General features: G+C 37.8%; 2 protein-coding genes across 5 annotated transcripts; both read left to right on the top strand.

The window, feature by feature from the left end:
• Positions 1 to 4,226: 4,226 nt before the first annotated feature.
• Positions 4,227 to 5,929, top strand: mif (macrophage migration inhibitory factor). The gene is made up of 3 exons (XM_038305128.1): positions 4,227 to 4,439; positions 5,394 to 5,566; positions 5,648 to 5,929. Exons 1-3 carry the CDS (start codon positions 4,332 to 4,334, stop codon positions 5,712 to 5,714), a joined length of 348 nt encoding a protein of 115 aa, XP_038161056.1. The 5' UTR covers positions 4,227 to 4,331; the 3' UTR covers positions 5,715 to 5,929.
• Positions 5,930 to 8,363: 2,434 nt separating this feature from the next.
• Positions 8,364 to 22,124, top strand: LOC119796542 (zinc finger protein 777-like). 4 transcript variants are annotated; one of them, XM_038305142.1, is made up of 9 exons: positions 8,364 to 8,510; positions 9,826 to 10,182; positions 10,287 to 10,414; positions 11,800 to 11,847; positions 13,161 to 13,218; positions 14,265 to 16,247; positions 16,689 to 16,969; positions 18,861 to 18,964; positions 19,078 to 22,124. In XM_038305142.1, exons 7-9 carry the CDS (start codon positions 16,693 to 16,695, stop codon positions 19,993 to 19,995), a joined length of 1,299 nt encoding a protein of 432 aa, XP_038161070.1. In that variant the 5' UTR covers positions 8,364 to 8,510; positions 9,826 to 10,182; positions 10,287 to 10,414; positions 11,800 to 11,847; positions 13,161 to 13,218; positions 14,265 to 16,247; positions 16,689 to 16,692; the 3' UTR covers positions 19,996 to 22,124. The 4 variants fall into 4 exon arrangements, with proteins under 4 accessions (XP_038161070.1, XP_038161067.1, XP_038161068.1 ...); XM_038305139.1 differs by lacking the exons at positions 16,689 to 16,969; positions 18,861 to 18,964; positions 19,078 to 22,124 and having other exon boundaries at positions 8,365 to 8,510; positions 14,265 to 16,098; XM_038305140.1 differs by lacking the exons at positions 16,689 to 16,969; positions 18,861 to 18,964; positions 19,078 to 22,124 and having other exon boundaries at positions 8,398 to 8,752; positions 14,265 to 16,098.
• The last annotated feature ends 588 nt before the right edge of the window (positions 22,125 to 22,712 follow it).

The raw sequence follows: 22,712 nt of genomic DNA, 5'->3' as shown, positions 1-22,712 counted from the left end.
AGTTGTGCTCTATGTGAAGGTAGTGCAAATATGATGTTTACCGGTGTGATGTACAGTCTGGAGTTTCAACAGTTCGGCAGTCTGATGGCAGTGGGAAAGATGCGGTTGCAGAATCTGCTGGACCTGCATCAAATGCTTCGAAGCCTCTCCACTGAGAGAACAGTCCATGGTGGGGGTGTGAGGGGTCATTGAGTCCTCTTTGCTGTTCTTACCACTCTTCTCACCTTCTTCCAGTCTGAAACGCTGCAGCCTCCACACCACAATGAGAAAGCTGGTCAGACGATCTCTATGGTGCTTCTGTAGGTGGTGAGGATGGGTGGGGGCAGGGGGCGGGCTCTCCTCATCCTCTGCATGAAGTACATGCGCTTTTGTGCCCTTTTGACCAGTGAGGTGGTGTTTACATTGGTTGTTTTAAGTGTGCTTTATAAATAAAGTTTGAGTTGAGTTGAGAAAATTGAATTGCTTTGCACATTATTTTATATTCCTTTATAATCATACTCCTATGATGTTATTCCCTAGCCCTTTTCCGTTATATCATAAGCCCCTGTTAAAGCTACAGTGTGTAATAATTACAGGGATATACAGTCAGAAATGTAATATATTATACATAACTATGTTATTTTATCATCATCTACGAGCTCAGCCTCTTAACCTTAATATTTGCGTTGCCTTAGAATTCGTTATTTATAATTACATAGGAGCGGGTCTCACAGCCATGGAGGCAGACATCTTTGCGCTACGGCAGCGCAGAGCCAACAAACTAGCGATTGCGAGATCGGCCATTACGCTCGAAAGTAACTACGGCAAGTTTAGAGAGATGAACTGAGACGGTACTGAACAATAGATGGCAGTATTATGCCTGAGAATACTATCTGTAAAATTATCTATGTAAACAAACCTCATCACATGAGAAGGTAGGTGATGCGACATCGTGGAAGACATTTTGTCCCGTAACGCTCGCCGTACTGTTGGGGGGGAGAAGCGGTGGGGGGGAGATGTTCATGTTGCTGCGGTCTGCAGTCTGGACGTTAGATGTCGCTGAAAATTACACACTGTAGCTTTAAGTAATAAGTAAAATATATAACCACAATAAAATAAAACCAAAAACGCAAAAGAAACGAAATAAGCTATCCCCACATAATAGGTGACCCGCAATCATCTTCCAAGACAAAAAGTGTCGCTGTGATAAAATGTAATACTTTAAAAATAACCCAATCAGTGCTGCACCACCATGGTTGTTTCAAGAAACAAAAGTTAACTTGAAAATAAATGAAATGAAAAGAGAATGGAAACATAATGAAGTTGGGGTTAAAACTAGCATATGTATTAAACAATTGTATTATAGTTATTTAAAAATTTACACAGATAGTTCAAAATATTCAAAGTGAAATGTGGGAATAGGGATATTCATTCAAGAGTTTAATATATGTATATGTAAAAGATTAACAGGCCTTTTTTCTATATACACAACAGAAATGTTAGCAATTATTATTAGTTGACAGTGGGTGGAGGAGGTTAGACCGGACAGGGTGGTGATTTGCACATTCTAAAGCTGCAATAGAAAGCATTCATTCAGGAGGAAATAATAGGAAAGACCTTGTACTAGAAATTCATCAGAGTTTTTAGATTATTTAGGTATGAAATAGATGTTCAGTTCTGTTGAGTTCCAGCACACAAAGGGGTGAGAGGAAATTAAATAGCACACAAGTTAGCTAAAAGGCTTTAGGAAAGCAGAATATACATCAGATTCCATTTGGGAAAGGGGAAGGTAAATCAGTAATCAAAAAGAAAGAAAGAGAATTATGGCAAAAAAACATGGGATGAAGATGAGAAAGGAAGAAGATTATATAGGGTTCAACAATCTGCAATTGTTAAAAATTATGGAGAAAGAAGCAATAATTTATACTAGATTAAGAACTGGACTTACTTACTTGAATGAGTTTTTGTTTGGACTAGGGAAGAGAAATAAAAATATATGTGAGAGTTGTGAAAGAAAAGAAAATTTGGATCATGTTTTGATGGATTGCATTAAATATGCAACTGAAAGAGAGAGGATGAGGAAAATAATTATGGAAAAAGGGAGAGAATGGAGTATTAAAGGAATTTCAGGGACAGGTGGAGACAGGGAGGGAAATTTGGTTATTAATAAAGCATTGTTTTTATTTTTACATAACACAAAAATAAAAAATAGAATATAGTAGGTGGAACTAAGTATTTTGTTGTCAAAACGAAAGAGAAGGAGGAAGTAAAAAGAAAGATTTTTTGTTTTTGTTTTATGGTTGAAGTGATCAATTGTAGAGACTACAAGAAAAGCCGAAATCAAAGTAATAGTGAAAGCTGCAGAAAAGTATCTTACGTTAAATATTTAAATTGGGAAATGGTTGAAAGCATGATAGGAAAACCAATAAGACCATCAGAAACTGGCAGAGTGACGATAACTTAAAGATAATTTAGAAATTATGAGGGCAAATGTGATTAAGTATTTATTATGTTTGGTTAGTGAGTCGTTTCCTGTTTCCTAGCTTAACTCCTTATCAGTTATTTTTTAACAAAAAAAATATTTACATTTTCAAGTAGGAATCACCACATTTGTTTCTTACATAAAAAAAGAAGACAAGATATATTATAAACTTAAATATTGCCAAGCAACTCCTTATCAGTTGGTGGCGGTAATGCGCTTTTCACCAGTTTGCCAACCGCCATAAAAACTCACAAGAAGAAGAAGAAGGAGGAGCGGACGAGGGGAAGAAGAAGAAGAGGTGTCTAGGATTGCATGTGGATGGTCGTTTGGTGCATGGCGCGTGTTTTGAAGCTGCTTATGGAGAAATGTCTTGGGCCGTGAGTAGTGAGGAAACAGGAAGCGATTCTTGTGGGATGGAAGAGGGAAATAGTGACAATGAAGGTTGGAAGATAGCAACATCAAAAAATGAGAAAAAGCGGAAAAAACAGAGATCAGTTCAAGGGGAATCTAGTTCAGAACAATCCAGTGATGATCATTCCATACATTCCACAGCACAACAAAATGAATTCAAAGTCATATTCAAAGTCGTTAATCAGGCAGACTCTTTTACAAATTGGAATCCGGTTCACTTAACAAAAACCATCAATAAACTTGTCGGAGAAGTCAAAGGTGCCAGAATTCTGTACAGTGGAGACCTGCTAATTAACTGCAGAGACAGCGCCCAGCAAGGCAAAGCAATACGTATCAACAAAATTGACGGGATAAGAGTTCAGTGCAGCTTAATGGAGAACAAAAAGATCAGCAGGGGAGTCATTGGAGGAGTTCCTCTAAAAATTTCTGAAAAAGAGATTCTGGAAAACATAAGCGGTGCAAAAGTAAAAGAAGTAAAACGGTTAAAAACAACAAGAAACGGAGAAAGATCTGACAGTTTATCTGTGCTAATTAAATTCGAAGTAGAGCAATTACCAAGCAAAGTATTCATCGGTTACATAAGCTATAATGTCAAAATCTACAATCCTCCACCATTGAGATGTTTCAAATGCCAAAAATTCGGTCACATTGCAGCAGTTTGTAAAGGGAAACAGAGGTGTGGAAGGTGTGCAGGAGAACATGAGTACGGAAAATGTGGAAAAGAAGCTAAAATAAAATGCTGTAATTGTGGTGGAGAACATACTGCTGCCTATCGCGGCTGTGAAGCAAGCAAAAGGTCTGAGGAAATAAAAAAAATGAAATTTGAGCTCGGAATAACCTACGCTGAAGCTGCAAAAAGGATCCCATCTCAGTCAGAAAAACCCAAACCTACAGTTCAACACACGGCAAATTCCAAACCTCTAGAGAAATCTCTAAAAATTGATGAAGACTCACTTATTGTTAAAAAGACAAATTTTGTTCTTTTCATGGTAGAAGTGATTAATTGTACTGCACAGACAACAACAAAAACGGAAAAAATCAAAATAATAGTGAAGGCTGCAGAAAAATATCTGGACATTAAAGATTTGAACTGGGAGATGGTTGGAAGTATGATGGGAGGACCGATGGGACCATCAGAAACTGTCAGAGTTAAGATGACCTAGAGTAAATTAAAATTATATGGGCAAATGTGATTTAGTATTATGTTGGTTTAAGTTACACAGGTTTTTTTTTTTTTTTTTTTTTTTTTTTTTTGGGGGGGGGGGGTGAATCGTTTCCTGTTTTCTTGCTTTACTCCATATCAGTTGGTGGCGGTAATGCACAATTCACAAGTCTGCCAACCGCCATAAAATCCCATAAGAAGAAGAAGAAGAAGGAGGAGCGTGGCTACTTTACTGTGAGCAGGAGGAGGGATCGTTTATTGCAACCCGATTAAGTGAGGGAGAACTTAGCAATAACCATGCCGATGTTCGTGGTGAACACCAATGTGGCCAAGAGCGACGTCCCTGCGGCGCTGCTGTCTGAGGCCACGGAGGAGCTGGCTAAAGCGATGGGGAAACCAGTGCAGGTAGGCCCGGCTGGGGGTCACCGGTGCTGCAGGGTCCCAGTGAGCCCGCATGATATGTAAACGCCTCCGTTTTCTACGTTAATTAAACTTACTTTTGATGCCATGTGATTTGCAGAAGTCATATTTCATACTAACATGTGCTGTTATTTTCCTGTGTGAAACTATGCAAACATGGCCGGAACCGATGAATGATTAACCAAAGAGGGCCCTTTATTTAAAGCAATGCTGATATGATTAAATCAAAATCTTTGTTTTTAAGATTTAAGTACAAAAGGAAAAAAAAAAAAAAAAAATTATTACATTATTGGCTCATGCTACAACTGCAAGTCAGCAGCCAACACCAATATCCCGAGTTATTTGTTCCCATTTACTTATTAAAATGTTGAATAATGGAATATTTTAGACTTTATTTTGGAAAAACTATTTTCATCGCTTTAAATGTCCTTTATTTTTCTTTAGTCTCTATATCCATTGTTTTTCTACATCATTTTCTATGTATTTTGTATATTTTGAACGATCTACACCTGGGTGAAGTCTAAATATTCACCCATATTAATTATATCTGTAGGTATAAGAGGTTAGTATGTTTATATATTTATTTGTTTGTTTTTTGTTCACTTTCATATTCTTTTGAACAATTTCTGTGAGTTTTAGCATAGAAAACAAAGTTTTATTGGCTCATAGACTGTCAGAGCACTTAACTTGAATTGCATGAATTTTAGGCCCTTCAGTTTCACAATTATTTATATTGTGAAGATTGTTGCATTTTGTGATCATTGTGCAGCCTTATCTGAAATGTCTAGAAGACATTAAAAAAAAAAAAGTCGTAAGAAACCATTAACCAGTGTCAACAGAAATTTGAATAAAACCTGCAAACCGACTTCTCTTAAATGATCTAACACTAATCAATTTGATCTGACTGTTATTTTTTTGCCAATGTATTGTTTACACCAGTATATTGCTGTGCACATCAACCCAGACCAAATGATGATGTTTGGAGGAAAGGGAGACCCCTGTGCACTCTGCTCCCTCCACAGCATTGGCAAGATCAGCGGTGCTCACAACAAGCAGTACTCTAAACTCCTTTGTGGACTGCTCAACAAACACCTGGGTGTCTCTCCTGACAGGTAACAAAAGCATTGAGTTATTTGACATTAAACATTAAAGTCAGTTCCCTTTGACCCGTTTTCCCCTTTTTGTCATTTCAGGATTTACATAAATTTTGTGGACATGGATGCAGCCAATGTGGCCTGGAACAGCACCACGTTTGGCTGAGTTTGAAATCAACGCTCTCAAACAAACTACCATTCCAACATTCTCCTTCGTTACAAACCTAGTCAAGTGATGAAATAAAGAACAGAGACCCTCAGAAACACATTAGTACTTTCAGAATATAATAGGCTTGCCTAAAAGTCACTTAACTGGACCCCTTTCCTTTGCACTAAGTCTTTACCATTCGGTTAAATAAATAAAATCCTGTAAATCATAAATGAGATTGTGTTTGCTTTGATTGTCTCTACATTTCAGAAAGTTAGTGTTGTGAAGGCCAAGTTTGCGTAGTAAACTTCTATTTTTCAGAAGAAAAACACGAGAGATAACTGCAGAAAGAAGGCTCCATGTTCGATTACCAGCCCGGAGTCTTTCTGCATGGAGTTTGCATGTTCTCCCTGAGCATGCATGGGTTCTTTCTGGGTACTCTGTCTTCCTCCCACAGTCCAAAATATAACTTAGTTTAATTAGCTTCTTTAAATTCTCCTTGGAGTGAGTGCGTGCATGACTGGTTGTTTGTCTATGTTGCCCTGCAATGGACTGGCGACCTGTCCAGGGTGTACCCTACCTCTCGTCTGTAGTCAGCTGGAGATAGGCACCAGCAGCCTTTGCGACCCTCCAAGTAAGCATTGACAATGTGTCAAACACAACTACGCATTGATTTGGTGTGAATATAAGCCATTCAGCCACTTGTCCAATTTGAGCTGGTGCTCATCGCTTATTTCCCATTTGCTGAGAAGCAGTCAAGTATGGCAGGCTGTATTGACATTTATTAGCTAGACTGAATATGTAATCCAGATGTTTCAAATGATTTTCTTCCTTGTCAAAATTAACATTTTAGATATCTGAAATGTAATTCTTACTAGTAAAAATTACACATGAATACAAAATCTAAAACCTTCTTCATATCTAAAAATTAATTCTTGTGAGGCTGAAATCTAATTTCAAATCTCCATATTAAAGCATTCAAATTGATTCAAAAGATTTCTATCTTAGGAAAACCAGTGGATGACTTATTGACTCAAAGGCCATTCCTCACACCAAACTTGCTTATAGCGACAGTGGAGAGGAAAAACACCCTTTTAACAGGAAGAAACCTCCAGCAGAACCAGGCAAGGTGTAAGCGGCCATCTGCCGAGACCGACTGGGGTTCAAGTAGACAGACGCAGACATACAGAAAAAAGCAGAGATACAAAGTGCTGATGAAGATTCTCAGTCATCCAGGTCATAGTCATTCCGTAAAAATTAAAAAAAAATCCACTGGACTTGGTTTCCAAGATTTGAAGACGCTTCACCACCTCTCCTGGGAGCTTTCTCAATTTAAATGTCTTGCGGGCATGTTTCCAAGTGATACAAGGCTGTGTCTATATAAGACTCAAACTCACTGCAGATCCAGACATTGGAATTGAGAAAGCTCCCTGGATAGGTGGCGAAACGTCTTCAAATCTTGGAAACCAAGTCCAGTGGATATTTTTAGAATTTTTATGGAACAGAGATACAAACCGACATCTCCCATGTCAGAGGACGGACAGAGCACATCCAGCCAGTCACAGTCAGGGAGACAGGACTACACTTAAAAATGGGCAGAGGTCAAACATCTATAAACAAAGGTGTTGATGGGAGCAGCACAGCTGATATTTCTCTCCAGGATGGAGTCACAGCCAAACAGGAACAGACGAGATGAAGCTACTATGAGAAAAAGCAGAGAGAATTATTTTCAGATATTGAACTAACAGGTTCTGCCGAGTGGGAGAATAGAGATAGAATGATGAAAAGGGGGTCCCTATGTCCTAAAGGAGTCTAAGCCTATTGCAGCATAACTATAGAGATAGCTCAGGATAACCTGAGCTACTCTAACTTTACACCTTATCAAAAAGGAAAGTTTTAAGCCTAACCTTAAAAATTGACAGAAAAAAGACAAAAACTATAACTAAAAGATCTGCAATCACCTCCCACTCTACTTTTAGAAATTCAAGGAACCACTAGTAAACCTGCAGATTGAGAACGAAGTGCTCTGTTAGGAAAATAAGAAACAATTAGATATCTGATGTAAGACGTACCTCGGCCTTTTGAAGGATTTATATGTGAGAAGGAGGATTTAAAATTCTATTCTGGCTTTAACAGAGAGCCAATGAAGAAAAGCTAGGATAGGGGAGATATAATCTCTCTTTAATTTTCATCAGAACACTGGCTGCAGGCTTTTAACTACAGTTTCTGAACAGAAAAAATCTGAATCATTGCAAGAGGAGCTGAAAAGTTTTTGGGACTCGTAGAAGTTAGTTGGGAAAGCCATGCTACATGGTTGGAGATGGAGGGAAGAACAGGAGCATCTGGAACATAAAAGTTTAGGATATTAAGAATCAAGTTTAGTTTATTGCCAAGTAGGTTTGCACTTACAAGGAATTTGACTTGGTGTTGTTGGTACAGACAAAAAACAAATAAAAAAAACAAAACAACAACAAAAAACAAAATAAGATAGAAGATAAAGATACAAATGATAAATAGTGATTATATTAGATAAAGATGTAGGATATTGATTTCTTATATTATAGATGTAAAGTATATACATTTATTGGGTAATATGCTGTCATTTTTTTTCCACAATCTATACCAGTAGATGGCGGTAATACATTTTCAAATTGTTTGCCAACTGCCACTAAATTTAATTTAACGAAGAAGAAGAAGCTCCAGAGACGTCATTGCGATAGTCGGCGGGAAAAAGTCAGTTTGGGCCATCGTTCCATCTACTTCGACTTGTTTACCTTACTTTCACTGACACAAAAAAAACCTCCCAACCCGTAGGTGAGCCAAGGCTAGCTTCAAACGCATCCTGTCTCCCGGTGAATTCTTGAACGACTATTACCGGTTGTTTTGGTAACCACGGTGCTGCCCACTGATCTCTATGATGGCTGGATTATGCTAATGCTAGTTTATCCGAATGCTAGGCCGTAGCTATCACATTGATAGTATATTTAATTTGCATCTTAGAATCTGAATAATATTGATATTGGGCTTCAAGGTGTTGGAGTGGATTACGAAACGCGGTATGTTGTTTATATCTTAGTTGGTTTTAGACAGAAATATGGCGGACGATGATCATGTTTCCTCGTTTAGGTTATCAAAGTAACTAGAGGCTAATGTTGTGAAAGTTGCCTATGAGGCAAAGTTTAGCAAATCATATTTTTGGTCAAAACTACCAGCACCTGTCCCCCCTTCTTTGTAACGTTTGCTTCTTTTGATGCTTCTTGTTAAGTATCTTTATTTTAAAAAGGAAGTCATGTCTGTTTCCAGTCACAACAAACCCAGCCTACTTTAGAGACGGATAAAAAATAACCTAATCTCTGGGTATAGTTCTTTACCTAATAAGGTAAAAAAGTATTTTCTAACTTTAATATGTGGTATAAGTGTTGCTTGTACAGTTGGAAGTTGCTTTATGATAAATAATGCAGAATCATAATAAAACAAAGAAAATATAATTTGCTGTGTTTTCTGTTACTCTTCAAGTCCAGCTCTACAGGTTCTGTAGGATTAAACAAACTAACTGATGGCATTAACTTACATACAATATATTATTATTATATGTACTTACATTACTTAACACACTTGGGGATATTATAAAGGGATTATTAAGACAAATTGGTTTCTGTTTATCGAAGGCTAATCTTCCACAATCATTTGCAGAAATCCTGGGTCGTATAGTGGGACGATTGTTTATTTTAAATCTGTCAGATTTTTTTAGCATTAAAATTCCAACACCTGAGTTGCACAAGTTTACGTTATTGTGCTTGGAAGGAAAACTGTTACTTATTCTTGAATTTTGGTTAAATAGAGGTGTTTGGACACACCAAATTTGAAAGGATGCAATCAAGAGCTATCTAAATAATTTTGCATAAGCTGTTTATTTTGTTGTTCCCATGATAACGAGTTTCTTATTCTGTTTTATTGCACTATTGTGTGCTCTGAACAGGTTGTTTCAACATGCTGGTGAAATAACAGCATTGTGCATCATTTACTGTACATGGCATGATTGATATTATAAAAATAAACCATAGAAAATCCATTTTGGTTTTGAAGACAACTTTAACCTGATTATGTGTTCTTGTGTTTAACCAATCAGGACTCCCACAACCTCTCACTGTAATTAAAGGTTGATCATCTCCAATCATGTCCGACCATCTGATGCGAGGTGTCCAGGTCCAGCTGACCACAGCGATGGACAATGTCTTGAGGACGACCGTGTTTGAAGTCATGAGGATTTTTGAAAGCGCGTTCCATGACCATAAAATGGAGTTGGTGCAGAAGGGAGAAGAGATTGCTCAGCTCAAAGTAAAGCTACAAACTGCAGAGCTTAGGATAAAAGACTTTGAGGTGCACAATAAAAGAGGAGCAGAGAAAAGTAAAACTCAGACGGAGCCAGAAGTTGTTTCAGATGTCCCAGAGCAGTTTACAGTTGTCCCTGAGGTTGATGCTGAAGGTATATAAATTTTTTTTTTTTTTTTTTTTTTTTTTTACCTCAAGTAATCTAAATATTTACTACAGTGGAGGTTGAACATGCTTTCTATGTTTGTTTTTGCACAGTGCCTGATGACTGGTGTGCTCCACTTTGCGATGATACAGCGACCAAGCCAGAGGAGGGTTTTTGTCCCAGCGTAAGGCTGCGACAGTTTTCCATTCCTCTGTACCCTGTCCCACTTCTTAAGTACGAGGTGTGTAGATGAATGGGGAAGTTTTTGTTCACTGAAGTCTGCTAGTTTCATCTTTACTCTTTTTGCATGTGAGGCTGGGTTGGTTGGTTCAAAGAAGTTACCAGTTGGAAAATTTTAAGATTTGTCTAAGAATTTGGAGAGTGTAACCTCTGGCAAAAATTGTGGAATCTCCAGCCTCAGAGGATGTTCATTCAGTTGTTTAATTTTGTAGAAAAAAAGCAGATCACAGACATGATGCAAATATAAAGACATTTCAAATAGCAACTGTCTAGCTTTAAGAAACACTAAAAGAAATCAGGAAAAAAAATATGGTCGTCAGTAACGGTTACTTTTTTAGACCAAGCAGAGGGAAAAAAATCATGGAATCGCTCAATTCAGGGGAGAAAAAAATGAAATCATAAAAAACAAAAGAACACGTCAAGACATCACTCGTATTTTTTTGTACCACCTCTGGCTTTTATAACATTGCAGTCTCTGAGGAATGAACTTAATGAGTCACAAACAGTACTCTTCATCAGTCTGTTTGATTGCTGTTCATAGATCAGCTTTGCAGTTCGGAGCCTTGTCATGGACCATTATCTTCATTCTCTTCTTGTCATGTCTTTGATCTGCTTTTTTTCTACAAAATTAAACAAATGAATGAAGATCCTCTGAGGCTGCTGATTCCATCATTTTTGTGGAAGCCGATATACTGATGGACATGGTGCCTATAGTAGAGAAGCCTGGCTTCCTTCGCATCATAAAAGTGTGTGATCCAAAATGTGGCCCGCCAAGTCGTAAACATTTTGCGGATGTTGAGCTACCAAAACTTAACAATGAAGCACGACAAGCGCTCTTTGAAAAATTGGAATCTGCTTTGTTATTTACAACTACTGCAAATCTTAAGTCCACTCGATCTCTTCAGCCGTCATGAGAATCAGACTTTTTTCTTGCACCTGTGTTGAATATATTGGTGTACATTTTTAACTGATAAAAAATCAGTACAATTATTGTTGGGCGAATATTTGTGTTACTTGCACAAGATTTATGTTAAGAATATGGAAGTTTAAAATTTTTTTTAACCAATCATTTATTGTCGACTAAATATTTGTTACTTTGCCCAATATATTTCTGAATAATATTTTAAAATCGTAATTGTCCAAGATGACAAAAAAAAAAATCGAGATTTTATTTTTTAGCAATATCGCCCAGCCCTAGGCAGACATTAGGTAAAAATATCCCAAGTTACTGTCAGATCTACTCTTTTATTTATTTTGTTCCTTTTAGCTCCAAATCAAATTGCTTTGAGTGAATAACACTGGATCCATTTAACTTAGCAAAAAGTGTTGTTATCTGAATGCTTGATTGTAATGCAAAACAATTGACTTTAAATTTTTTCTCCTTAGCATTTATACTCTGTCAGACATGGAGCCAGAGTCAACCTTGGCAAACAGGTAAAACATGACATTAACCCAGTTTCTAACCTGAACTATTTGTGCAGTGTGAGCCCTGCTTCTAAATATGGTGACAACACTGAGAAAACTAATGGAGAAAGGTGCCAAATTCCTCACATATTCACAAAGTATAAATCCATCCTGCTCAGACCTGCAACTGACATGAGTCCAAGTTTGGTCCAACAATAATTTACAGCTGACAATAAGTATACAGATCAGCCTCTTCCACTATATGCAAATTATTGTGGAGTCTCACATCTTTGACTAAACAACAAACCAGCTAAACAGCTTAACAACCTTACTGTTCAGATAGCATTACTGAAATTTACCCAAGTGATTTGTGTATTTACTTGCAAACACTTAATGAGCCTTATATTGTCTTGACTAAGAAGTAAGGAAAATAATCAGCGACTTTACAAATTCCAGCAACAGTGAAAACTTAAGTAAAGTACAACGCCTTTTATTAATTCTAGTCAACGGCAAGAAATCAAGGGACTTTTCATAAGATGTTGCAGAAAAACTATAACTGACATGTTTAAAGTATGAGCTGATGAGATCCAGAACAATCGAAATAAGGACACATAAGAGGACGCTACCTTCAGACAACTGTTCCATGATCTTCTCTGGAGCGTAAGATCATACAGTTTTTAGCTAAGTGTTTTAGCAAGATTTTAATTCAAATGAACCAATGCTTTAACTTGTATTGCCCCTGTGTCTGGTTTCGAACACTCTTTATAATTTATTTTGAGTTGAATGCTTTTGGAAGGTGGTCTTACTTTGCAACCTGATACAGATTCATTTTGAATAGAGGGGAAATATCTTAACCCTCCCGCTGTGGGGGACATCAGAGTGGCAGTGGCAAAACAAGTAAACAGAAGAAAGGGCACAGGTACATATAAGATTGAATAATATAAAGTTATAGAAGTTGGCAACAAAAGAGCAAAACACCATGTGGTTATTAATGAAATCTCATACTTGAATAAAACTAAACGTTCAAATTAAAAAACAAAAAAGGCAGCCAGTTTATGGCATGATGGGGAATTAAAAGGAAAACTAATGACTACCGGTATAAGCCTTATCAGCTCCCACTGGCCCCGAGCACCTCTGAAGCCAATTGGAGGGTGTCTGTCCCCAAGGCCTTTTAAATGCTAAGCATCAATTTGAATTTAAACCCCATGATATACACAGATGTCAGTGCCAGGTCTGAACATGCAGAGAGTTGTGTTTAATTATGGTAAAACCCACAGTTCTCCCTATTTTCTATAGATAATGTGTTGCTCTTTAGGAATATAACGAGTCATTCAATTCTTTAGGTGGACATGGGAGCCATAACCCTGGGGAGAAATCTTGGAACCAGGAGATCCACAAGAAGTAAGTTGGTTTATGAACCGTTTTTTCCTTTGGGAAATCCTACCATTCCTTATGAATGAGCAGAGCTTTTCATTAATAAACACAGAAAATTCTGTTGGCTTTAGCGTGAGCTGACAGGACCTGACCTCACACTCCTTATAGACTTTATCAATGAATGGTTGCTGGTCAACCTTTAAACGATGATTATTATGATTATTAGCCATAATGAAGACTTATCAGTTCCAAACTCCATTTCCAAAAATCAGAAATAAATGCTTGGGAAAAAAATCAAGTGTAATAGCATGTGTTTTACATAAATTTCACTTTCTAAATTTAAGACATTTTACATTGAAATTGAAGAGATGAAAAAGCAAAGCAATAATTTTTAAGGTAGTCAAACCGCGTCTCTGTTTTTTTGGAATACTGCACAGAAAATGAACTCAATTATTTCACCAGCAGCTTTATTGCTATCTGTCATGCTCTCTATAGACTAAAGAGCCGTTCGGACAGTTTGTCCTTTTCCTGGATAGGTGTCAAGGTTTACATAATTGGCATGAACAGGATGACTGAGAATTAGCAAAGACAACATAAAAAAAAAACTTGATTCAGCCTTTTCCAGACAAAATCATGATTTTATTTTTTACAGATGCATTTCTGTAACATTTTTCACGAAATGATTGACATTGTCTCCATGATGTCATCTTTCGATTCATCAGCCTCATGAAATTTTGAGTAGGACACAGTCACTAGTGTGTTGGTGTTTGTATTTGTATTTCATTTAAGCCGTACTTTAAAAACATGCTGCATGAAATAACAGTTTTCTCTTTATCGAGTCTGTCTATTCATAACCGCCTTGCTGTAACGGTTTAGGTGAGGGCGAAAAAGCTGAGGGTTTTTATGCAGGTTAGATTTTCAGGTTAACCGTACCTGATCTTATTTTTTGGAAGTTAATTTCTCCCTTTTATTTACCATATTGTTAAATATAGAAAAGATCAATCATTTAAGACAAGTCAGTTCACTAAATTCATGCCACAGCATTATATAATACTCTTCTTTGTTCTTCCCAGGTTCTACACGAAAAGAAAAGGAAAAGCCCTACCAAGATAAAGACCTAGCCGTATGTCACCAAAGCAATCGCCCTCCAAAACTAAGTGGTGACCTCAAAAGATTATTCCAAGGTCTCAACACGAATTACTCCAACCTTAAAAGTTTGGGCCGTCTACGGAAAAGGAAGAGTGAGGGATCTTTTGGTGATGAAGAACAAAAAGAAAAGAAAGAGAAAGAGGACTTATCAGAGCAGAAAAATGAGGAGAAACCAAAAGAATCCGAACCAAGTGAATCCAAGGCAGCCATTCTGCAGGCAGTGAGAATGCAGAGCAAAGAAGCATTCTCCTGTGGAAGGTGCAAAAAGTCATATCCAACAAAACCTGGCCTGCTTGTACATTTGCATGCTCAGGTGAGTTGCGGGGGCTGCAACATGGTCTTTTGCTTCCAAGAGGCTCTTGACTACCATATACGATTTTGTGAAAAGCACAAGGCATTGATGAACAGAAATCACAAAGAAGATGAAAAGATGGTTACTGGTGAAGGAAATGTACTTAATTCCAGCAAATTGATCATAAAAGAAGAGAGGCCGAATTCTTCTGCTGTTAAAAGCAACACATCCCGCGAAGAGTATTCCTGCAAACACTGCGTCTTCAAGACTAAAAATACCGGCAAATGGAGAAAGCACATGAAAATTCATGGTGGGAGGATGATAACTTGCAGACTGTGTTCAAGGAAGTTCTCTCGGAAGCCTTCTCTCAAAGCACACATAACAAGAATGCACAGCCAACGCACCGATCCAGATGACAAAAGAGGAGACCTTGGATGGACAAAACCCTTGGAGGATGTCGACGAAGACAAGAATTGAAGAGACCCAGTAAATAAATGGTGTCTTCTATAAAATCCCAAGGGGACATTGTAACCACACAGGAGAGACGCTCTCCAACTGTGACAAGTGACATGCAACATGTCGCTTCCTCACTCTTTTACCATCCATAGGAAGAAATATAGTTGGGCTGGAAAGAAGTGCAGCTCTGCTCTGGAGGAGATCTCAGAAAACAGAAGGACTGATGAGCAGCAGTCTCTTACATCCACCATGCTGTCTGTGTTTGTGCAAACCTGTAAAGATTCTTTTATTTCCTAAACCATTTCATTAAAACTGAAAGATGTCTTAAATTGCAGGACAAACTTAAAAAAAGAAAAAAAACCTGCTATAGTTAGCTTCTGTGTTTCCTTGTTTTTCGTTTTTATTACAGCTCTTAATTGTCACAAAAAGACCTAGATGTGAAAGCTGTAAATGAAGCCAAAAGATATTGTTTGGTAAGATATTAGCTTTTTTTTTGTATGTTTTCAATTTGTTGGTTTGACTTATTATTTGACACATCTTTGGTAATGTTTTATCCGTTTTGTATGATTGCATTACTTAATGTTCTTTATCTGTGGATCTTGTCACAGAACTGTTTATTACCCGTGACAGGTGAAAAAGTTAAATGTTATTTAAAATTGGGTAACTCGCTCAAGGATTTCATTTAATTTAGTTCTAGTTTGAAATTTATAAGGAAGGTCTTTTTTTATTATTGGTTCAACTGATAATTTCAGTTTAGTTGTCAAAAATTGGCCTCATTTGATTTTAATGGGTTCTATGGTTGTCTTAAACATGAACATACAGTTTGGGATTTCTTTGAAATATTTGGAACAGTTGTAAAATGTCTTAAAAATTGAAGACTGGTTTTTACACAGACTCATTACCTGTTTGAGTATTTGCTGATTCCCATTTAGAGCTTTGTTCCTCTAAGGAGTGCTGAGATAAGAACATATATTGCAGTTTTTTAAATAAAACGTTTGCATGTTTTTCAACCACCCGTTTGATTTATATTTGTATTTGAAATTGTTATCTCTTTAATATAAATCAAAAATATTTTTAACTGCGTTACTCTCATATATCCTGCCTACCTTTACCCGCTGCTGAACGGGATTTCACGTTATCGCGAGATTTGCTGCCATAGGTAAGTTGCTGACCTGCTATATGAAACGTGCGTTTTTCCCTCCTTTCTAAGCTCTAACATTCATTTTATCTTGCCAAAAAAATTATATTTGTCCAGTAATGTACAACCGTTGCATCGGTCGGACAGTTTATGTTGCTTATTTTGTGTCTATAAAATAAACGGAAGTGCTAGCTAGGTGCTAGCTAAAAGTGGCTAATGCGACCTTCGGATCTTTGTTTACATAATTATTCAATGAAAACCACCGCGTGAGACGAGACAGTTATCGTCTCTCCTTTAACGACTTTTTAACCCAATTAAACGGAGCACATGTATCCAATGTTACGTGCGGCTGTTGTCATTTAGCCTAAATGTTAGCCTGGCGGTTTCTCAGCATGTGATATTTTTTATAAGCTCAGCGGCGCGTAGATCTGTCTGAGGATATTGAGTTTGATTTACAAACAGAAGCATGGAGGCTGTGAGGGGTGTTTTCCACGCTCAGCTGGCCACCGTCATGGATTCCCTGCTCGCTGCCGCCGTTTGCGAGATCGCCAAGATCTTCGAGAGCAGCCTGTGCGAACAGCAGGCGGAGCTGGTGCAGAAAGCGGAGGAGATCTCCATGCTTCGCTGCAGGCTGGAGAAGATGGAGAGGAGGTACAAAGCCAAGGAAGGGGGCACCGAGGAGGGAGAGCTGTCATCAGGAGTCAGAGAGGGCAGTCTGAGGCAGCAAACCCAGACAGGATCAGGTATGGCACATTCTATTTTATTGATCTCTCAGAGGCGTAGCCAGACATTTTTTATATGGGTGGCCAGGCAATAAACAATGTAGACTGAGGGGTGGCCGGAAGTGGATAGGTGCCAGAACCTCAGGGTCAAGTCCAAAGATAAGACTAACTATACTTTCCTACAGCCTTTGCTAACAAATAGAGGCATATATTTGAACATCAGCACTTTCTAGATGAAAGGTAAAGTTGAATCCCAGTCGGCCTGAGTCTGGTTCTGCTGGAAGTTTCTTCCTGTTTAAAGGGAGTTTTTCCTCTCCACTGTCACTATAAGCATACTTAGTGTGAGGATTGCATTCAAGTCAATGAGTCGATGCAATCAACTGGTTTTCCTTAGATAAAAAAACTTTTAATCAATTTGACTGTATGATCTTGTGAACTGTAAAGTGCCTTGTGATGGCATGTGTTGTGAATTGGCACTATAGAAATAACATGAATTGGATTGAATTGGATAAAATACTTTCAGGTTTGTATTCTGGGGCAAACATCTTTTCCATTGTCATTTCTTACCTACTTTTATCAATCATTCTGCATAACGTTGATATTTGCAAGTACTAATATCTACATAAATTGATTATTTAATATGTTTTTATTAAAATAGTAATTTATGATTTTGACTGAAGACTCCTAGATGACTTGCAGAGACACATCATTTTCTCTTTACCCCATAAAACACAAAATCTAGTTCTGAAAACAGTAGGAATTCTGTACTTATCTTTAATGTTAGTATATTGATGTGTATAATTAATCAGTGGTTTTGTTGTCAAGAAAGTATGAATTCATGAAAAAATAGTAAGTAATATCTGAAAAATTACTGCTGCTACCATCAGTATAGAGGGAAAAAAATGGTAGGGGTGGCCAATGATTGGCTAAAGGTGGCCATGGCCACCCCTGGGCCCCCATCTAGCTCCACCTCTGCTCTAGACCACACTCTGTGAGGATGTTGGCTGACAGTCTGAACAAATAGCCCTCATTAAATTTAAGAAACAAATTGGATCTATAAGGCATGTTGCAGTTTGGTTATATGATAGGTGTGGTTGGTGACCTGTGTCTGGGTTTAAAGAATTTCCGTGCACTGCCAGTCAGCTGGCTGAAAAAGGATCATGCCTCTAATTTATTATAAATAGAAGAAACTAATCATATAGCTTTTTAAAAAAAATTAAATGAACTGCTTAAAAGCCAATTTATATAATCATCCAAAAAATTAAAGACAGCTATGTATAAAGTGTAGCTTATTCATGTAAATTAGCATCTATATGATAATTGTTTAAGTTGACCTTATTTCAAAGTTAGCTTCTGGACAAACTGCAGCTTTAATGTCTGTTAATCAGCTGCCTGCATACTGGGTTACCCAGACTAACTAACCAGTTTAAACCTGCTAGTTGATTACTGCATCACCGTTCAACTCTACTGCTCAAGAACTGCATATTTTAGATGTTCCTCTGCTCCAGCACACCCACATCAAACCAATGCTATATTTCCAGGCCTGGGCTTAACATCAATGATAAGCTAATGGTGTCATTTAGCCAAAATTCCAGCTGTTTGACCTGCATCTGAAGCACAGTACTGAGGGCTGAGTTGGACACCCCTTCACTTATGCATAAAGTGAAATGACAATAAGCAGTTAAATCCACTAGTAATTTGTTTGTTTTTGATGCTCCATTTTGAAAGTTTTTGCATCAAACAAAAAAAAAAACCAAATACTTCATGTTAAGAAGGTTTTAGGTACTGAACTCTGGTCAATAAAGAAGCTATACTGCAATATTTGTTAGCCTTTCTGCTGCATGTTATTCAGTGTGACCATTTTTGGTAAACATGTCAGAGTATGCACTGAACTTTTTTTCTCTCTGCATAGTGCTGAATGGGGATAAAAATTCACCTCACTCGGAGCCAGAGGAGGAACTCCGCATGCTGAAAGAAGAGGTCACAGGGCAGGAAGGAGCCTCCATAAAGAACGAGGTCAGCTGTCTGTCTACTTCCCCATTGAAACACACACTCTACAACATGATTTTAAGTTAATGTTTTTGCCACTATAAATACAATTTTTCTATTTTTTGTTTTTTGTTTTACAGCCGGTTAGATCACGGTCTGTTACAGGCCAACCCACAGATGGTGACATTTGCATCTCCCAAGCTGGCTATGGCTCTCCCAAGCCTGATTCTGGTCTACTTCAAGCAGGAGACTGGACTGGACTGAACTCGACCCGCGGTGGTGTTTCAGGTCTGGAGAACCCGCACGGGGATAGAAATGTCTGCTCTGCTACAGCTAGCAGCAGCATTGGCAACGACCCTTCATGTTTCCAACCTGGTTTCGGGTCGGAAGAGACCAGCAATGAAGGTGACGCCTCATTTGTTTTTCTGGACCAAGAGTCTGAGAACCAGAACTCAGAGGAGGGCTCAGAAGAAAAGGAGGCAGATCTTATACCAGCCACCTCTGCTGAAGCGCCATGGCGACCAAGAGATGAGAGAGTCGCAAGAGGTCACGTCAATCACGCTCGAAGGATCACTAATGTTGCTAGCAGAGACCCGCTGCGGCCACAGTTGAACGCTCAGCTCACTCTTAATCACCCCACGACCCCCGCTGGAGGAAACGGTCGCCCTTACTCCTGCCCGTACTGCACAAAGTGTTTCACCTACCCTTCCCATCAGCGCAGGCACCTTCTGCGGCACACTGGCGTCAGACTGCATCCCTGTCAGTTCTGTGACAAGAGCTTCCTCACGCCGTCAGAGCTCACCGTGCACACTCGCACGCATACGGGGGAGCGGCCTTTTGGCTGTGCTCAGTGCGGCAAACGCTTCGCCCGCAGCGGCAACCTGAGAGCCCACCAGCGAGACGTCCATATGGGGAAGAGGCCCTTCGCTTGCATAGAGTGTGGAAAGAGATTCGCACACAGGGGAAACCTGAGGGTGCACAATCACAGAGTTCATCAAGGGGATCCGTACTATACTGAGGCTCAACCGGAGCCTGACGGCAACCAGAATGCTATATAAAAACAGCTGAAGATCAAGGTTATTACGCATCACCTTTGCAGCAATTTGGAACAATTTCTGACGTTTGTCTACGTTTGACTCTGTCAACCAATTTAGGTCAAATAGATTTGTGAATGAACAGTTATATTTATCTGGAACAAAAAGGCTGCTGATGTTAAAGAAAAATAAAAACTATTGGGATTTGTTTTCCTTTTTAAACATACTCTGCTATTCATTATTTAAAGCGATTCGTCTATAAGATCACATTTGTGGATAATCGATTGGTACTACAGCTTCATCAAAAAAGTGTTTCCAGAAAGTCTCCTTAAAAAGGGAAATTCAACATAGATTTTACATAGATTAATTATACCCAGAGCGAATATACATTTCTCCTATTTTATTCAGTCTTGATGGTCGTGGCTTACAGCTAATAAACCCATATTCAGTTCCTCATATTATTAGACAATCAAAAGAGCTTAATAAACCCATTTATGTCCGGCCATGTTAATGGAAGGTAAAGGTGTGGTAGAAAAAGGTGCTTATGTTAATAGATTTGCACACCCGTAAGATAACTGACTGACTTGTGCTTGAAATGTTTGCACAGACTTGGAGGGCCATGTCACCTGGCAGCATTGGTCTTTGGTTTCACAAACACAACATCTGATATTAACAAGTCAGAGCAGCTGTTTAGTGAAAGATTTTAGAGCAATATATTTTTTAAGAAGCTTCATGTAGGTTGTTATTTTAGATCTGTTAACACTGCAAGGTCTATCACAGGACTTGGTTGATCAGAAAACTGACCTGACTGAAAATTTAGATGGAATTAAAAAGTTAGAAAATGCTTCGATGTTTAAATTCCCTCAGATCGATCTGTGCTCATCTGTCTTTTCTTTGAATATAAAGAAACGCATTGCTAAAAAGAACAAAGCTCTTCTTCAGCTGAACATTCAGTGTTAGACTAGTCAGAAAAATGGTTCAAATGATTTCCTTATTTTATTTTAAGAAGTGTAAATGTAAAGCAATCACTCAGTGTGGCACAAATGCAGAGTTTGCACTCCTTTGGACTCCCTTGTTTGATCAATTCTATTAGAGCTCATGATAAAAAAAAAAAAGAAATAAAAAATGATTTCTCTTATCCTACATTTTCTTTATTTTTGGTTAACAGGGCACGTAATTAATAAGCAGCTGTGTAAATGTTATCACAGTTTTGTCACTCCATACCTTACATGGAGTGCACTCATTTTATTTTGATAATACTTTTCTTTCTTTTTCCAAAATCTAATAGTTAAAATTTGAATGCTACTGTTTTTTGTATGTAATAGAGCTAGAAATTATTTTCTAGATCTATTTAGGATTTATTTCTTTTCTACTTGCACCTATATTTAGAATATTTTTCATTCGCTTCATTTATCTCTCCATCTACAGGCTTGTTATATAGTCGGTATTGTTTAAAGTTAAAAATTACAAAGTAATTTTGTTTTTCATTCATCACTAAGTGATTTTATAAATGTCATTTTCTTGAGCCAATTTATTTTCTTTAAAGCAGATTATTTAACTGCTCGATGAGAGTGCTTCTTTTTAAAATGATTTTAATACCAAGACATTTGCACTATCCCTTTGCAGAAAACTACACGTCAGGTTTATTTATAAACGCTCTTGTGAAATGCTTTGATGTAGCAGACCAAATGTCTGAGACTGTCTCCCTGTTTTCAAGTAAATTTTGCATCCTGGGATTTTCATCTACAATAAATAAAAATGGGCAGCGAAGTATGTTTGTTGCAGTGTTTTTGGGAGACACTAGGGGGCAGTGCAAATACAAGCTAAGGTCTGCAGAAATGTCTCCAGGCAAATATTGTGATGAAAGTGTTGCTCTCAGCAGGTTTTTACCTTGTGTCCTACATCTGTCACTTCCTTCCCTCATACATGCACTCATGTGTCATGGAAGGTCAATAATGGATTTGTTTAAATTCACATGTTTGTTCAAATTAAAATGTGAAATGTTACTTTCTTTACCCTCACAAATGCTAACTTTTATTCACAAGTATGCAAAATGTGTAAGTTTCATTCTCATTATTGTATTTGGAAAATATGTTTTTATTTTGATTTTCTGCATACTAGAGATGCCCAATAAACATTTTGTTTTTTTCAGACTTTTAAATGTCTCATTGGGTTTTCATGGAGAACCACGTCTTGGTTTTTGAAGAAATAATTTTGCACAAAAACAAAACAAACAGCAGAAACTATAAAGGAATTTAATTAAGTGCAAGATGTTTTAATCTACCTTTTGAATACCTTCTGCTATTTGGTTGCTGTCAAGTCTTACATTTTATTTTAACAAAGGCAGAAAACTTCTGTTTTTTAAAACTGAAACCTAAACCTTTAATATAATAATTATTTAATATAATGTATTTTTTTTGCTTATAGGCTCCCGCTCAGCTGCTGAGTCCATAGATTGCTCACAGAATGACAACATGCAGTGACCTCCCCTTCCCCCCTAAGGTCACCTGTGTTTGTGTGAAGGTCACTTCCTGCTTAGGTTATAAAAGCTGGACATTTATTGAAAATATACAGGCCAGAAGCTGTGCAATAAAGACTAACAAGACGTCTGCATGCTTCACTTTTTGCTTCAACATTTATAAATCTGACTCAGAAAAGGTTTACTGTCTGCTGTTAATGTGGGTGGATTGCATTGGGAAAGCTGGAGGTTCTTGCAGACCTTTAAAGTGCACACAATTTCA

This window comes from Cyprinodon tularosa, unplaced genomic scaffold, assembly GCF_016077235.1.
Source record: "Cyprinodon tularosa strain WSP-4 unplaced genomic scaffold, ASM1607723v1 ctg551, whole genome shotgun sequence".
Taxonomy (NCBI): Eukaryota; Metazoa; Chordata; class Actinopteri; order Cyprinodontiformes; family Cyprinodontidae; genus Cyprinodon; species Cyprinodon tularosa.
This window is presented reverse-complemented; position numbering and strand designations above follow the sequence as displayed.

Coding starts and splice junctions, on each gene's coding strand:
- mif (XM_038305128.1), top strand. CDS start 4,332: ATGCCGATGTTCGTGGTGAACACCAATGTGGCCAAGAGCGACGTCCCT. Junction 4,440..5,393: donor CGATGGGGAAACCAGTGCAG/GTAGGCCCGGCT, acceptor TGTTTACACCAG/TATATTGCTGTGCACATCAA. Junction 5,567..5,647: donor CTGGGTGTCTCTCCTGACAG/GTAACAAAAGCA, acceptor TTGTCATTTCAG/GATTTACATAAATTTTGTGG.
- LOC119796542 (XM_038305139.1), top strand. CDS start 9,873: ATGTCCGACCATCTGATGCGAGGTGTCCAGGTCCAGCTGACCACAGCG. Junction 10,415..11,799: donor TCCCACTTCTTAAGTACGAG/GTGTGTAGATGA, acceptor TTTTCTCCTTAG/CATTTATACTCTGTCAGACA. Junction 13,219..14,264: donor AACCAGGAGATCCACAAGAA/GTAAGTTGGTTT, acceptor TGTTCTTCCCAG/GTTCTACACGAAAAGAAAAG.